At 42.5% G+C, this 17875-nt stretch overlaps 1 protein-coding gene across 3 annotated transcripts in view; it reads right to left on the bottom strand.

Moving 5' to 3' along the window:
- adgra1b (adhesion G protein-coupled receptor A1b) overlaps window positions 1–17875 on the bottom strand; it is a 186641-nt gene that overhangs the window by 54643 nt on the left and 114123 nt on the right. For 2 of the 3 annotated variants that reach the window (XM_075474661.1, XM_075474662.1), the window contains 2 exons: window positions 3602–3812; window positions 2998–3206 (listed from right to left, as the gene is read on the bottom strand). In XM_075474661.1, coding sequence (XP_075330776.1) covers window positions 2998–3206; window positions 3602–3812 — 420 coding nt within the window. Of the gene's footprint in view, window positions 1–2319; window positions 2644–2997; window positions 3207–3601; window positions 3813–17875 lie in introns of those variants that run through there. The other variant, XM_075474664.1, reaches the window with a different exon arrangement.

Raw genomic sequence — 17875 nt, 5'->3', positions numbered from 1 at the left:
TGAGCTAATAAAATCCATCATATTGTTAAAGATTCAACAACAATAGTATCAGCATAAACTATTTCATACAAACTAACTTTATCATGTCAGCAGCATTAACTACAGTGGCATTTCTTAGCAAAGAAAGTTGCTCCTGCATTTCATACTTCAGATATATTTAAATTAGAAATGCCTCTTTCACTTGGCCATTAATTCAAATGTATTGCCCTTTTTGTCCACTTGAGTAAATGATGCAAACATACTGAAATCACTGAACTATTTTAACTCCTCTTTCCTAATTCCTTACCCTTACCCTTCAGCTTCAGAGCTTCATTGAAAACATTCAAACTTGCCTTCATTCGCTATTATACACGCACTGTATGAGACTCAATAGGTCACTCTGTTTGGCTGAATCTGTGATACAGAACCATTACAAGAGGATCCTCCTATTTCCCCAAGGAATCCATGTTACTTCACATATTCATTATATGCAGTACGCTGTATAGAAACACATCTCTGAACAGCTCCTCTTTTATTGGGCCATGGCCTGGGGGCCATGGTTATGATTGGATACTTACAGAAGCCAGCCACCCACACCATGTGTGTCTTTCACTCTAAAGGTCTGCTTCTGCATTTCAAACAGTCTGGAACGTTGCAGAAGACAAATGCAGGAACTCCTTCATCGACATTATCACCTCAGTAAATACTTTGAAAAATAAACCGAACGAGCTACCTCCGACACAGTGTGCGGTTGCAGAGGGGAGTGTTGTCTTTCGCAGGGGGTTAAAAAAATGGTCGGGGTGTGGGGTTGAGGCTCATCGCTGTGATGAAGACAGATGATGAGGCTGCATTGCTGTAAAGTGTGAGTCAGCCCTCCCTTCAGACAGACACGGGCCTGCAGGAGGCAGATGGGGGGGAGGAGGAAGCGCAACAGAAGGAGGGAGACGGAGAAATGCTCGGGAACTGTCCCTGGTGCTGAAACCTGGATGGACTGCTTTCCAACAGCTACAAGTTCAGCTCAGTGCAAAATAGAGGCAAGCTGCCTTCCAATCTGTATCATTTGTTTCAGTGTAACAAGTGAGTATCTGACCTGCTTTCTGAGGCAACATAGGCAAAATTATGCATTTATGCAACTACAAAGTTAAAGTCCATAATATGGGAATTAAAAATGACCAAGAAAAAACATAAAGCTTGCTGCTTTTGAATTTCTCTCCACTCATCCTGCCCAGAGTCAGTTATTTAGCATTCTGATTACAAAACCAGGGGAGGGAGATTTCCTGCCATGTAATTCCTTCTAAACCAATTCAAAATTGTTCTAATTCAATCTTTTTTTTTTTTTTTTTTTTTTTTTTTTTTTTTTTTTTTACAGGAATCAGTGACAATTAGTTCAGACTCTGTGATACCATATATACCATAATATTGCTTCACACTTAAGGGACATACATCACCTTTGTCTTACTTTGGTCATACAACTTGTTAATCTCTTTTTCCATCTAAACACCAAATCAGAGGCTTTAATATTATTCCACTTCCTTCACTTCATGGGTTTTCAATGATACGATCACTGATGGAGGCACCTTACAGTAAATGGTCAACTTGCGCGCTGGCAGTAATTGGCAGTTCCTCTCAGTTTGACATGAAAAGATTATGCAACAGGTTCAGTACTCGCAGACGCCTCCCTGAGCTACACAGATCACTGTTGCCATATAGTATATTCAAGATAAGGTTAACAGAAGAATGATGTCACAACTCTGTAAATAAGGGTCCTTTTTTTTCGGGCACTGCAGAGACCAGGCGGGTGTGGTGACTGCATTAGCAGACGCGCGATCCCCGGCGCAAACGCTCACACAAAACCATGATGTGGACATTCTCGTCACGGCTCTCCACTATCGCTATGACAACCCTGTAGTTGTCGGACGTGTGTTGAAGTTCAAATCATTAATCTGCTACCAGGAAATTTGACAAAAATACATTTATTTTAGCTTCATTTTGGCTGTCACAAGGTGCCCAATGACGGCGCGCATCCCCAAGCCCGTGTTTGACTAAAAAAAACATGCACAATGACAATGTGATATCTGCTCTCCATCTGACAGCAGCTTAGTATTCTCCACAGACGCCCCACTCTCTCCCCCTGAGCACCCCATGCCTCCATCATACGCTGCTTTGCCTCTGTACCCCACTCTTTCCCAATCCTATGCGGCTTTTCTTCCGAGCCAGCTTATTTCCACAATCAACGGAACTGGACAGCGGCTTCATGAAATACACAGAGAAAAACAAGGCAACTCGGAAAGCACCGACATCTCAAGCACAACACTTTTTCATGCTCCACTGAGAACTGACCTCCCAGTCTAACGAATCCCACTCTTCGGTAAACATCCGGAGGATTTCTTTTCATCCAAAAAAAGCGGACCAGGCGCAGCAGCTCTAAGGAGCGACTGGGCGATGCGATGCCATTGCGCTTTTGGTGTTATCCTCGTGAAATCAATTTGAACATAGGGATATCGTCAGAGGAAGGCATCTCGGCGACGTCGAGACCAACTTGAGAGACGCAGATGAACGACGCTAAGCTTTGCAGTCCAGCATTTTTGCTCGGCAATGGCTGCAACCAATTAGCACAGCCCTTGCGCTTGGAGGCGAATAGCTCCTGACAGGGCGCTCCTTCTCCTGAGCATCGCTTCTATTTCAGCCGCTGTGCTGCTTTTTTGGAAAAGGGCGGCAGACTAGACAACGCAAGCAACTTCTCTTTTCCAGGATATAGGGGGAATCTAGCGCAGCGCATATTCCAAAGCCAATAAATCCCCATAGCGCATTTGACAATCCTTTCCCTCAGCTGGGGAGCAACAATAAAGGAAGCTTTTAAAGGTCCCTGCATGATGTGCCTCTTAAACACGTGACTCCGTCTATTCCATGGTGAGAAAAGGTGCATTTGATCCGTAATGGGCCCTAAGCAGCGGGAGACACGTTATGTGGGGTCAAGGCAACATCAATGACATTGGTACCACACAGCAAACTACTCACCATTAGCACAGCAAAGTTATTATGGTGGGTGCAATGAATAGTGGTCGTGTTGCCCCCGGAGCCAGTTATGTGGCAGCCCTCTGCCCTCCAGCCACCGTGTCCATCCAGCAGGTCAAAATCCCAATAGGCTGCGGTGGGGTCTACACCCAGTGCGAAGTGCCTGAGAGCTATAGTGACGGAGTGAACGGCGCTCCCGCGGCTGCACCCATCTACAAGAGAAGCAACACATTCAGTTAAGGAAACCAAGTGGAAAGTCTAAGAGTGCTCTGGCACCAAAAAGGCATGTGCGCACAAACTCCTGCATGCAGGCAAACACAAGAGTCCGAGCTAAAAGGAGCTGTCGGGCTGTTGCGTGAAGTGTTGCAGATAACTTTCATCTCAAATAAAACCCGAACCTGCCCTTTCAGACATCGCTGAGGTGCGTTGAGCTTTATACAATGCAAACAAAAGATTCACATCGGCAGAGTTCTGATTTATTTTGGAAACACGTATAGACGCATGTGTCAACATGTTGCGCAGAACCAACTGATGCAGCATGCATTCCGTGTTGGTAACACAGTACATGACATCACACGCATGATGATAAAATTGGATTTCCTCTTACCTAATTTGGTGAAAGCAACTGGTGTCGAAACGCTCCTTCGCTTCCCATCATCTGCGAGATTTGACGAATTCCCCGTGCAAGGAAAGAGTTTCCCATTGCGAAACACAATAAACTGCAGCCTGCAAGTGGAGTTATCAACAGATTGCAACGCAGAGGAGGAGATAGGCGTACCAGCCAGCGGTAAATGGATTGAGGCGACTGCCACGGAGTTCTGCGGATGGAACAGAAAAGGGAAAGGAAAATAAAACAAGATTAAATAGAATCTCTCAAATTCTCGCTCGAAAAAAAAAAAGGACAAACTGTTGTTATAAAACACTGTTAAATTGCTTTTCTCTCCAGGAGTGGAGGCGACCATAGATGACAAGTGACCAAGGGAACGAGTCTCACGTTTAAAGCGCTCTAGTGCGCCTATTTGGTCCGGCTCCCTGCCGCAGAGGTGGAAATGGTTCTTACCATTTCAGCTTGAGGGCACATCAACACTGCAGCTTGATTTAAAGAGACAACATGTTTGACTTTTTTTCTCCTTTCCAGTGACTTATTAACGAGAGAAAAATCTGAATCCTTTGCAACATTTCGGGGAAAGGGAGTTGGAGGAGAGAAGGATGGTTTGGGACTGTCAAGGTGCGGGCAGCCGCCATCTTTGAGCACAGGTGACTCCACATTGAATATGTCCTAACTTGCTTTTTTTTGTTGTGACTGCAAACAAAGAGCACCTAAATGACCCCCTGTGCAGCAATTCTCAGAATCCCACAAGAGCTGCATTCAAGATCCACTCTCTCTCTTATCCATTCTGACCCATCAGAGGCTCATCATTTCGCATTCTCAACTAACAACACATCAACAGTCAATATCGTCTTGCCATCCTGTTCCAAGAAACTCTGAGCTCAAATCCAGATCTAGCCCTTTGGCTCTACATGATAACACCTGCGGGAGCTTCCTGGCACACATCCCACAGCTACAGAAATGTTGCCCAAAGGTGTGTGGAGCAGTGACTCCCGGCATTCAGGGCAGGACAGGCAGCACTTTACCAAGATCAAGCTAAATCATAAAAAGGCTTCCAGAATGGCACTGTCAGCATAAAAGACCTGCGGCACATGTGGCCAGACACTCCTGCATCAGCCAATGTAGCGACACTAGCTCTTATGAATTCAGTATTTCAGGCATAAAAGTATTGAAAAGGAACTTGCAAAGCCATAAAACACATGTTGTTTACACTGTAGAGACATTTGCAGGCTTTACTTGTTCTGTCATTTATTCACCAGACTGCCAATCTTTTAGTCAGCACTAAAATAACCCTTAAGTAAATAGAATATCATCAAATTACTGTACCACGAACAGATTTGTAGGAAGAAGCAAAAACTCTGACCCTACATATTCATTCAGAGAATGACCCTAATGTAGAATAATGCTAATGAGGGGGGTGGTGATGATGCATGTTCATAATAAAAATGATAATTGCATTACGTCGGGGGCTGGCTTTCCTAATGAAGTCTGTTTTGTGCAGCTTTCCATCATGTCACCCTCCAGTGTGAGATGATCAGCACTTTGAACCTAAGGGGGAGGGAAGCTTCCTGGCCAAGATGAATGTGGGTGCCCACTAAGTGCCCTTACAGTTAATGGGGAGCTTCAAAGTCAGTGCTGAGGAGGAAGTTGGTTAAAAAGTCTGAGTCACGCTAATCAAGAACTTCTAATGCTGGCCATAAATGTTTGTTTAATGCATATGCCGTCATGATGAGAGACTTTGTGACCTTTCATACACACAAGCGTGTGTTGTTCTGACCCATCTGGTCCTTCTATTGTCCTGAGGATCATTTTATATAGACGACAAAGAGCTAAGGCGTGCTTAAACACAGCTTCTTTTCATTAGAGCCACCATGACTGAGGATCCAGTGGTGATCTTAACAGTATCAGCTTTGTTTGCTATTTGTTTCTGCATCGACTCCCTCTTGAAAGGCGATTGATTTTCATCCTGCAGTGTGTGTGTGTGTGTGTGTGCGAGTTTATGTGAGTGTCTATGGGTGGGAGGAAGAGAGACAGACAGAGCATCTTCGCCTTGGAATTTATGTTGCATCATTTCCTTTCTCTGAACAGCTTAAACTTGGCAGGATGTTTCCAAGACATCATAGGATACAGACATCATGGACTGAGCCGGAGAATTGAGCCTGGATGACAGTTGAGGGAGAGTTAAACTGGCATTCCATGGGTCTCTACAGTGAACACGGACGCAGGTGACCCCATCCCCTGGGGGAAATGCTTTCAAAGCGTACAACTCACAAAAATGAAATCTTATCTCGTGCTCTTGCCTCCTCATCTCTTTCTACATCTTTTATCCTCTTTTATGTGGCATATCAAAGGGATTTACAGCCCAGAGGGTGTGCTATAAGCCACGGCATGAGCAGGGTCTCATTCTGAGAAACAATCTATGTTCCTCCTGAGCAACCTAAACAGCTACATTTCCTCAACCCCAATGTCACCAGGGACCTGTCACTTCAGAGTTGATTTAGCTGATCGTACCTGAGCTGCATGACCTTCCTCCAAGCCCCTCCCTTTTTAGCAGAGCAGCATGCTGTATCCGTAGTAACCACAATCATGCACTCCCCTCGGTCTCTCGCTCTGGCCCCTGGATAATTTTTCCTTCTCCACGCCCCAACCCAACTTGTTCCTTTCGTAACAGAGGGCACACAGGTGAATGTCAACAGTCACCTCCTGTTTCAGGCTGGTCCCTCTTGTCCAGCTCCCTCCATCCTCCTCTGCTTCTGCCTTGAGGCGCAGCCCTGCTTGATAGAACCGCAAAGCTGCAAAACAGCCTGCAGGGCAAAACACCACAGCAGCGTTTGACCTGGGGCAGTCACCGAATCACCAACAGAGTAAACATTACACTTAAAGATGGCTCCCCGCTATGTGGAGACTGAACGTGTTTAGACAGAGGTGAAAATGAAGCCAGAGTGTTTTTTTTCTTGCCAGCAGAATCCAAAATTAAACATAGCTACAACTCTGTGCCTTTGTTGATATATCTGCGGGAGAGATACGTTTATTTATCCGCACAGGGGGCAACATAAAATTTCTAATGAAGGAAATGAATTTAACACAAAGACCAGCTTGCTATGCTCTGCCTCAGCCAAGAAGAACTGCTGACAAGCGCTATGGGAGATTTGCATAATTTCTGTTGTAATCACTGGCAGTCCTGTCAGTGCAGACATGGTCAAAGGCGCAGTGACAGATAGACATCAGGAAACTTCAGGGGGCTGTTGCTGCTCTTCATGTTTTAGAGGCTGAAAATAAATCACAGTTTGCTTATAAGCAATTTTAACAAAACTCTCATATGTAGTCTTCTGCCATAATGAGAGTTTAGTTGCCACTGTTTGAACATATTTGTACCCACTAAACATAATCAAAAACAATGGACATATAATTCCACAAAAGGGATTGCTACGATTGCAGCTTATGAGGTGAACTCATCCAAAGCATTTCTATGTTTTGTCTTTGTTAGCAGTCCCTGTCAAGTGAAATTAAACAGTTCCTACATGGTTACCATGCCAACAGGAGTCTGTTTTCTCTAGATGGGCTGTGGTGGATATGGTGGGACTGAGGGGAGACATTTGAGTAGATCTAACGCAGGAAATCAGGTTATTTGGTGAGACTGAGCTGTTCTTTTGCTACCCTCTCTTTAGTCAGCTCTGACTCAAAGCGTTCGCGTCACAGGATTGTGGCTCAGTAAAAACATTTCAGAGGCTGCTGACAGATAAAGAACCTTGTTAGATTGAAATGCCACCAATAAATCAGCTGCAGCATTACGAATATCAAGCCAAAGTCAGTCTTGAGTCTTCGAAGAGGAACAGGTCGTAGAGCGGATATATTCAAAAATCTCCACATGACACAAGTCCTATTAGTTATTAATCCCCCTAAAAACTCTCTTGTCCTTCCATCCATCCATTTTCATCCAATTATCCGAGGTTGGGTCGTGGAGGCAACAGGTCCAGGAGAGAAACCCAGACATCCTTCTCCCCAGCAACACTCTCCAGCTCCTCTTGGGGGATCCCGAGGCGTTCCCAGCCCAGAAGGGACATATAAATCCCTCCAACGAGTCCTGGGTCTGCCCTGAGGCCTCCTCCCAGTGCGATGTGCCTGGAAGACCTCCAAAGGGAAGTTTTTGCCAGAAAGAAAAAAAAAAACTAAAAAAACACAAACAAACGTTCAGGGCCTTAAAATGGCCATGAAATCTTTCCAATGTGAAAAAAGAAGCTAGCGCAAGCTACAAGAAGAAGTTAGCTGAGCGCCAGTGGCGGCTCCCCTGGCCGAGCAAGCTGTCTGAGCCTCTAGCCTTCCTCTGGGCTTTTTTGGCCCAGGGCAGAGTCCCAGTGCCCAGTAACCGCCAGCTTGTTGACCCCTGTCCATGTGGATAGCATTCTCACTGACCTAGGCACAGTCCAACCGGCTAGCACCTGCTTCCTTGTCCTGTTTCCTTCCGGTATGGCTGCTATAGTCCCTGCTAGTTCCCAGCTAATTTTTCCTCATGGCTTGTACTCGATTCTCATTTCATTGGCTCCTCGGCACAGATGAAAATAGCCTTAAAGCACCATACCGCCTGTAGTTAAAATTTGTTTCTCTTTTTTTTTTCCCTACGTGGATGGGCTGTCTGATTCTCTTACTCTCAAAATATGTTTCGCTCATGATATGTCTTGTAGCACATTAAAAGGATCTTATGGATATGTTAACAAAGCTGATAACTTTATTTCTAGTGGGGGCTGGGACTTAAAATACATGATTCTGTCTTCAGAACTTTACTGGCCTTACTACTCTTTTGTTTCCACTTCATCGTAGCTTGACATGCCCATTATTGGTGAAGACAACAATGACAACAATGACTCAGTGAAGGACCTCCAAAACAGATGCAAATGCAGCACTGTCCATTCCAATGAGTTAACTCCCATTTAAAAAAAAGACAACAAAAAAAACCACACACACATTCTAACTTATCGCTTTTGGTATCAAGCCCTGGTCTTTGGCAATAAAGCAGTGCCAATGAAAACTGCTTTCTGTGAGATGTGTGGATTTATCTACCGTGACAGCAAAATAGTTAATGGAAGGCACCTTACAGCCAAACAAACTTATATTGGACAGCTCTGCAAAACTCTTTGTGTTCAGTCCCTAAATTTGTACAAATATATTTCAATATTTTTATCTTAGCAGAATACATTCATCTGTAGGGAGTCTGTGCCATTCACTCCGCTTCTGCCTCTACAGATTTACAGCTTTGAATAAGTTTGGTTGAATTAATCCATCATAAGAAATCGCCACTGTGAAGAGTTACGGAGCCAGTTAAGCGGCGAAGATGAATATATGGAATCATTTGTAGATCAGTGGATCCGTGGCTAAATGAGGCAAAGATATAGAGTCATATTTATGTAACTTTAAAGCATGAAGAGAGTTTTTTTATGCACATATTTGTTACAGTTAACAACTCTGGTCTACAGCCTCAATGTAATATGCAAAGGGCACAGTCCCTCGAGAGTGATTCCACAGACGTGTTTTTCAAATGTCCATCTGGGTGCTATTAGAATAAGCACCACAAATGAATTTACCTTGACCACTTTTGCACAAGTCTGAATTATCAAAGGTAATGGCCACATTTTTCAGCAATCGAGTTAATGTGCTTTTGTATTCATTGATGGTTGATTCCAAGTTGGAAGATTAGGGGGGGGGGGAGCTGCAGTGGCACAAGAAGGATGAGAATTCCGAGTTTTTTTCAACTGAAATAAGCAAGACAAATGAGTACTCAAGTTGAGTTTGGTGGTGCTGGTGGTGATGCCCGCATGACAGTGAAATTACTCTTTCCATTCATTTTTCTCCAATAATTTGAGCAGTTACAGGGTGCCAAGCAAGGGGAAAACATGTCCACAAACCTATTATAGTACTGGAAGCCTGTGTGGGTGAAGATGACAGGATGCAGGCCTTTAATGCAAAGTTCTTTGGTAAGCTTACGTAGAAACAGTGTGAAACCAAATGTATACCAATCAGATGTAAACAATAGAACAAAAAAGTCAAGCTTGGTTTGGATTCATTGACAGTTGGGCACCAAATATGAGAGTGTAATCTTCATCTACCAAAACGAAACGACAAGTTTGAATAAGACTGTGATATTTTAAGTCATAGTTTGCAAGCTGAAAAGTTTGGCATTTCTTAATATACTCGATGATTGTAAGTGATGGTGAACTATGCGCACACTTAAGAAACAACCAAGTCATAAATTCATTTTTGCCCAGTCTTATTATTGAGACTGCTACTTTGTCATACAGTATCTGTAAATATTTAAAAAGGCTCTCACAAAGCTACCGTGGCACTGTGGATAAGCGGTGGGAAACCCCCCTGAACAATGAACAATAAATCCACATTAACTACTCACAGCGAACTACCACAAATGGAGCATCGCGTTAGTTCTGGCAGACCACGTAGTCAACGCGGCCTTTGCCTATTGGCTGACGCCGACCCAACCCTTATGGCCAGCTGCGCTCAATGGGTAATCAGCTGCGCTCGCAATTGGATGCTGGCATTTGGGGCACTTCATTTAAACTTGGTTTGCTGTCACTGCTTTTTTTTGCTCTCTGCTTGCACCCACCACCTCCCCTGCTCCACCGACTTCTCATTGCCAAACAATGTCATACTGTTGTTCATTGTTGCTTGCTCTGTTCTAGGGGGTTTGTTGCCTTTACAGCAAATGAAAGGCACTCCACCTGAGGATGCTGCTGTTCCCTGTCTTGGCTTCCATGGAGCTCATGGAAAAGTCGGGAACTTCCTCCGAACAGAGCCGTACCGCCAAACATAATTGTATGCATTCAGAATAAGCTTCTGAAATTCATCTCTGTTTCTCGTCTCGTTTTGACGAGAGTGGTTCTGACAGAACTTATCATTGTCTACAGCAGTGGTAGACATTCATGGGGAAAGATAATTCAAGCTGTGTTTAGATATGATTAAGAATAAGCAAGAGCATTTGGGTTTTTATGTATCACTTTGGAGGACGGAAGGATTTCAATTGCCAGCGGCCTTGAGAGAAACATTTATTGACTTTGCTTACTGTGTCGCAGATATCAAATCTACAAAATTCCATCGTGTTCAAGGTTGGCTGACAATTTGCTCTGTGGTTTTTGGCTTGGTTAAAAAAAAAAAAATAGGGGCAGAAGAAAATGGGGAAAAACTGGGGAATATATCCAATTAATTCAAATTGCTGTTTGTGAAAAAATACCTGCGAGCACTTGTCAGCAGTTCATGGTGTGCTTGAGTTCACCCATCAAACACTCTTACGCGGTTTAGCTTTGAGGACCGACACGCTGTATGAAGTTTAAAAATAAATCTTTGAATAGAAGGTGTGAGCGGCACGAACCTTGTTGGATCAGGTGGAAACAACATAGTAGTGGAACGAAAACAATATGCATCTACTTGATTTTCAATTGCTATAAAAGCTGTGGACGACTGTTGCCACACTTCTGGTTTTTGTTTTTAAAAAAAAACTATGGGATTTTAGGAAAAACAGTAGAAAATGTCGTTGATTATGATTCTGAACTCTTTTTGTATGTCTTTAGTCATTTTTGCTTTTAACTGTTGTCTTTTATTTACCATGTTTACAACATTTTAAATGATAATGGCCTTGCTGGTGGTGCTTTTTCTATTGCTGGTCTGACATCAATAAGCCTAGTTATAGGGGAACATTGCATAGTTTTTGCTAAAGAAATAGTTCTGTGGTTGTTTTGAATTCTGTCCAGGTCGTATTTTACTATCACATTTTGTCTCTCAGTCTCACATTTCTCAAGTTTGATCCAGCTTCAGGCCTGAGAGAGAGGATTAATGGGCAGTCATTTGGTGCAGCAATAACAGTTGGCTATCGCACAAAGTGGGTGTGCAATTACTGCCTGAGGTGAAATGGAGTCATAACTTTGGATTATGCTGCAGGGTCCTGTCCTCTTTTTGGACTTCCCCAATTGATAATTGTACAGCTTCTCCTTGATTCAATACATGTTCAGCATGAGTTAAAAATTTAAAAATTAGTTCCAGATTAGCTGTCATTGATTTTGGGGTTAGTGATACCGTCAAGGTCACGTGGGGCCACGGATTTCTCACCTCTGCTCCACCTGTCTCATCGTATTAATTCAAACACCCTGTATTTCGAGCCAGAAACAACTGTACTGTGCTAATATTAAATGTCACAACTTTTCTGTCCCTCTGACTGCAGTCATAAATGTAGATTAAGCCGTAAAGTGTGCACCTCAATAGATCAATGTGATTAAACTCCATTTGAAGAGAGATGAGGGAGAACAATTGCAGTCTCTTTGGGCCTTTTTCAGATTGCAATTTGAGGTTCAGCGCAATGGTGAAATGAATGTGAACTGGTGTATGTGCTTCACAGATTGAATCATTCAATTACTTTTCAGTTACTGTTTAATTTTTCCGTGCAGGTGGTGTTTATCACAGTCTCTCAGTTTTGACAAGCCAAGGTCAAGTATTGACCTCATTAATGGATGCCATCCGACAGTTTTCGGTTTGATGGACACATGTGACCTTAACTAATTAACTGAAGTGAAATAATGATGCTGTAAAGTAAAATTTTAATAGTTTATGTTCATGTTAGGTTGATTCCAATTGCTGTTATGGAATCATATGCATCCACATGGAAATGATGCATGTACAGCAGTATTTAGCCTTTTCAGGAGAAGAATGGTGCATTAGATGATACTGAAAAACAACCTTTTCTGAGATATGTTCCTCCATAAAACCTACTCCCTTTAATGATTTAGTAACAAGCAGGTACGGTTAGGGCGGTCTAACTGTCTCCATGGAAACCTGCTTATTAATCTGCATGACTTAACAATTTCGCTCCACAGCGACAGAGTTGGGGGACCAGCAAGTGCATCTTGTGTTAAGTGCCTTTACATCAACATGCATGAATATGCATGACAGTGGGGAACTGGGGGTAATTCATCAGCAAAACCAGACGATAACATGCCCCGGTGGGATTTTGGGAAGGAGACCTCAACTTGGTAACATGAATGTCTTCTTAGTAGATATTTTCCTGTTGAGATTTAAAAAATATGGAGGAAAAAAAAGCAGCTTTTATATAAGATTTGATAAAAATATGTATAGTGTAAATGTTAGCTCTTCGTGTATGCTTGATAATAAAGATCAAGTATGGTCTGAGGATAATTTAACATTAGTGATGGCTCTCTGAGATTTCTCCAACAGTGTCTTTGAGCTGCTGGCTCATTCAATACTCGTATCGCGCCTACATCTGCTGCTGTGAAATGCTTCAGGGATTGAGGAGTCGTCCACATGACAAACACAGAGCAGCTTTACTGAGGAAAACAGAGCAGAGTTTAGGAGATTAATCATCTCCACGCACTAGTATCTCAACAGCATGATGGAGCTTCCATGGTCCCATCAGTGCAGAAGATGCTGCAACAAGCCAACCATCTCCAGCTGGATTCTGTAGCATAGTGGCTGCTAACCCACAGCACACAGACACACTTTTCATTCTCAACAAACACAACATTAGCGCTAAATCCAGCACAAGAACATTATGTTCAAATCATCATACAATAAAAGCATTAACACTAGAGTAATATTAAGGACAATCAGGTGTTGATGTGTGGTTAAATTGGTATTTATTGCTGAATATTAGAGCCATTTCCATAACCAACAAAGCAATTTTGGATGAGTGCATGAAAAGACTAAAAAAAAAAAGAGACCACTTAGCTTAAATGTATTTAAGCCATGATTAGAATTGTCTGGGGATGTGATTGTCTTTAATGGCCTATTCTCCTATTCTGTATTTAAACTCTCTGCCTGGAAAACGCCCCCTGGGTATCACGAGGGCAAATCTAACAGATCTGAGAGCGAAATTAAAACAGAAGAAGAGAGAAGGAGAGAGCAGTATATTTATATCCTCCTTTCACCGTATTAATCCCTTCCCACTAATCCTTCGGCCGCACCAAATCAAACCGTAATGGCTTTAGTGGTCATCTTTATTTCACCAGGCCAACGACACATTCACAGGCAAAAATGACTCATTCCCTGGTGAATGGTGTGTTTAGAAAGCAAATAATATATATTTTTTCTTTGTGTAGGATATCGTCGTACGCAGTTTGATTGCTTGGCTTTAAAACCTGCACAGTACAACATGTGCACTAAAAAAGAGATATGAGTAAAGTAAAAACACATTTTGTTCCAGATCGATAGAATGGAGCCAGAAAACGTGTAGCCATCAAACAAGCTCAGCCTCTGCCCACAGTGTTTAGTCACATAACATTGGCTTTACTAAAAAATCTAGCCTTCACATTTTGTGAGTCAATAAAAGAGTGCGTTTCTTTCAAACAGCAGCAGATATCTACAGCTAAAGATACGGTTTATCGATAAGCTCATGCTTCAGCTTCAATGTGCTGCTGCGAGTTTCTCCGCTCACAAATGAGAGGATCTGCAAAACTAATGTCTGAAATATGGAGGTAGAGTTTTCTGTGGGCCTGTACAGTCAGGGGGGGCCACCTTGCTCAGAGACCTTTTGACCAATCAAAAGAGCTTGTTTGAAAGCCTACCCCACAGACAATAAATGTAGATGAATAACCTTACTGCTGCTTGTCCGTCAAGATGCTCGTTTTTTTAAAGAAAAAAAAAAAAGATTTTATGTAATGGATGAATTTTTCATGTGTTCACAGCTGCTGTTCAGCATTCCAGTATTCCAGTCCAGTATTCTGTGCATTCTGTGTAAGTCTCTCAATCTTGTTCATTTCGAGGAATCAAAGACACACATGACCGCAAGCGAGGACAGGGTTAGGATTTAATGGAGCGCTCCTCTGCCTCACATGCACATCACTCTAATCGATCCTTTGAAGCATTACCATAGTCAGCTCACCCTGGCTGTTAAGACATCCCCATCCCCCTCCATGTTTTGATCAATGAAGGTTCTGTCTATAGTGACCCCCCCCCCTTCCAGCTACTGTAGGAGCAGAGCCAGATGATTCATACGAGTGGTGAAAAGCAGAGAAAGAGGCTTGCATTTCGCAACCAGGGCCATAATTCCACAGAGAACAGTCAGCCGGGGCACAAATATCTCCAGCGGCATGACGGTGACTGTTACGATGTGAAAATTCTCTGAGGATAGAAGAGGGAAAAAATAGCCAACGATCTGAGCTTTTATTGAGCAAAATAAATCCCAATGGATCTGAGCTCGATTCATCAATCATTTGATCTGTTAAGCAGAGGTAATTACACTGGTGTCAATCCACTGCCTATCTAAAAAAATGGAGTAAAAAATCTGCTCTCACCATGTGATGATACCGATGGTTTTACATGACCCTTGATAAAATACAAGATAACATTCTAGGTGCATTGGCCCGAACTGTGCTGGCAGAGGAAACGGGACTTTGATTCTCAAAGGGGTCATCTTATTTGCTTTGAATTTCCATACATTTTTAGACATGGGTGACTGACAGGAAATGAGGGGAAATATAAATGTGAAATGCAATACAAAAAAGGTCTCCAGCTGCCCTTAGTTGGGGGTACAGGGTGCAAAGATTATTTGTTTCGGGCAGACCAAACCTGAGCCGATCTAACAACAGCGTGTGCTGCACTCAGCCATATACAGAGTTTCCATTTCGCCCAGATTAACATCAGACAAGAGGGCACACTTTGAAGATTCTGTCTCAAAAAGTGATTAAGTCAGAGCCAGCTAAGAAACTCTATGGGGACGTATTAGCGATCCCACTTAGTTTAAACAGTGACCACGGAGACGTGGGGAATGAGGAAGGAGGAGGAAGATAAGTCATTCATCACAGATTTGTTTTCACTCTAATTAGACGACAAGCAAAGTAATGGTGTTAACAAGCGGCTGACCTTCATCTTGTCGCTTCTTGTTTGAGAATGCAACAAATGTCCTTGATCCAAGCTTTAAAGCCTCTAAAAAAATTATAATAATAGAACAAAGGTATCTGAAGCAATCTTTTTGGATTGATTTTTACTTGGACCACGTTGTGAATAATTTATCTTTGATAACTTAGGTCTCTTTCACTGTGGAGCATATAAATTAGGTTTTTAATCTTTAATTGTAGTTTAATAATATTTTTTGAGACAAACAATTATTATTTTCCTTTTCTATTATAACTGGCAAATTTAGCTTAAAGAAAAATATGTTAAAATACCTTTAATACTGAGTACCCATTTATCAACTGATGAATGCGCTAATATGACTTTGTACAAAGACAGGAAAACAGCTTTCTCCATAGGCTCAGGTCAGAAAAACACTTTCCCACCCCACACACGCACGCATCAGGACACACTAAGAACTCCTCTGCCTTCCCCTCTGTTCAAGATGAAGAGGGTTAGGGTTGCCATCATCTACCTGCTTCAGTGAGCCCACTCCTATTGAGATGAAAAAGAGGCACTGTGGGGATCAAAATTCTTTGATTTCTCTCAGTGATTTAAACTAAATTTTGCCTGCACTGTTATTAAAGAAGAAGGTTCCTGCCTCCAAAATCACCTGGATTATCAACTACCTCACAATCGGATCGCATATTGTGAGACTGACTGAGAGGAGGTGGTCAGCAGTACAGGAGCGCTACAGGGACTGTAATCTGTTTCCCTTCAGATCTAGTAATCCTGTCATCTTCACAAACACTCAGATAGTGATGGACAAGAGGCCGAGTGCAGGAAACTGGTCGACAACTTTGTGGCATGGTGAGGGAACAATTACTTCAACTTAATTTTAAGAAACAACAAAGATGATTGTAGGTCTTAAAGGGATAGTTTGCCTCTTTGGACATGAAGCTTTATGACATCCCATACTAGCAATAACATTTATGAACATTTGACTTACCCCCTGCTGCGTCCTGTGAGTTCCAGCCTCGTTTTGGCGTTAATGAAGGGAGTCCGCCTAGTTGACTGGGGTTTAAAAAATAAAGCGTCTTGTGTCTCAAAACAATATGCGTTCAAAAGAGTAATACATTTGCATCACAAAATCGTCCATCCAGAAAAAGTCAGACTTCACAATTGCTTGGCGCTATTCTCTCTCTACCTTCGTATCACTGCGGGCTGTATAGACTGTGCAGACCGAAGAGCAGACCGAACACTCCCCTGCTTCCGAGCAGTAAACACCGTAACAGGTGCGGCTATCGCTAGGTGGCTGAACACATTGATATCAAGGGAGGCAAAAATAGCGCCACCTTTGTCAACGCCAAAACGAGGCCGGAACTTGGCTCACAGGACGCAACAGGGGGTAAGTCAAATTTAATAAATGATATTGCTAATATGGGATGTCATACAGCTTCATGTTAAAAGAGGCGCACTATCCCTTTAAGAGGACCAGAAAACACTATTTCCATTCCAGGAGAAGAGGTGCATGTGGTTGAGGACTACAGATACCTGGGAGATTACCTTGACAACAGACTTGACTCGAAATGCAACCCTGACACTATCTACAAGAAGGGACAGGGGCAGACGTTTATGACTGCACCAGGATATTGCATATCTTTCTATAAGTCTTTAGTGGGTAGTGCAATCTGCTTTGCAGCCATCTAATGGGACAGCAGCATTGAAGCCAGTGACTCAAAGAAACTTAACAAACTCCTGGGAACAGATCTGGAGCCCCTGGAGCTGATTATGCAAAAAAAAAAGAGTGCTGCAAATGCTGCCCAACATAATGGAAAATGCTTCACATCCTCTACATAACATGATAAAACAAAGTGTGTTCAGTCCGAGCCTTCTTTTTCAGGCACAGGAGGTCAATCCTACCAGCAGCAATGAATCTGTATAACTTTTATACACTGACTAATGACGAGTACCTGTTTTGATTCTTTATGCTCCAATGATTTACATAAATGTAATAATATACTTACCATTTTTGTGATACACTATTATTCAATTCAGATTCAATTGCCTCAGAGAAATCTGGGTAACTGGCGATCAGAGAATGCTGATGTATAGAGAAAGAGGAAGTGTTTCCTCCAACAAAAAGTCATTTGTTCAAATGAAACATTAATAAATCTTATTTAGGAGCCTTTTCTCTGTATTATGGAGAAAAATGTCTGTGTGAAGTGATGCTGGAGTACAGAGGAGGTCTCCTGCTGTTCTTCTTAAGACAGGATCTCTTCAGCAACGTCAATTAACTTGATTTCATCTCACACTAATTTGTTATTGACCGATGGTGTAAAGTGATGACCAACAGAAAGCATCCTTCATAATCAATCAACAGCCAGAAAAGAGTATCACCATCACATCCAGTGAAAATTTTCCAATCTC

This window comes from Odontesthes bonariensis, chromosome 2 (assembly GCF_027942865.1).
Source record: "Odontesthes bonariensis isolate fOdoBon6 chromosome 2, fOdoBon6.hap1, whole genome shotgun sequence".
NCBI lineage: Eukaryota > Metazoa > Chordata > Actinopteri > Atheriniformes > Atherinopsidae > Odontesthes > Odontesthes bonariensis.
Note: the sequence above shows the minus strand (reverse complement) of the source record. Positions and strands in the feature narration are given on the sequence as shown.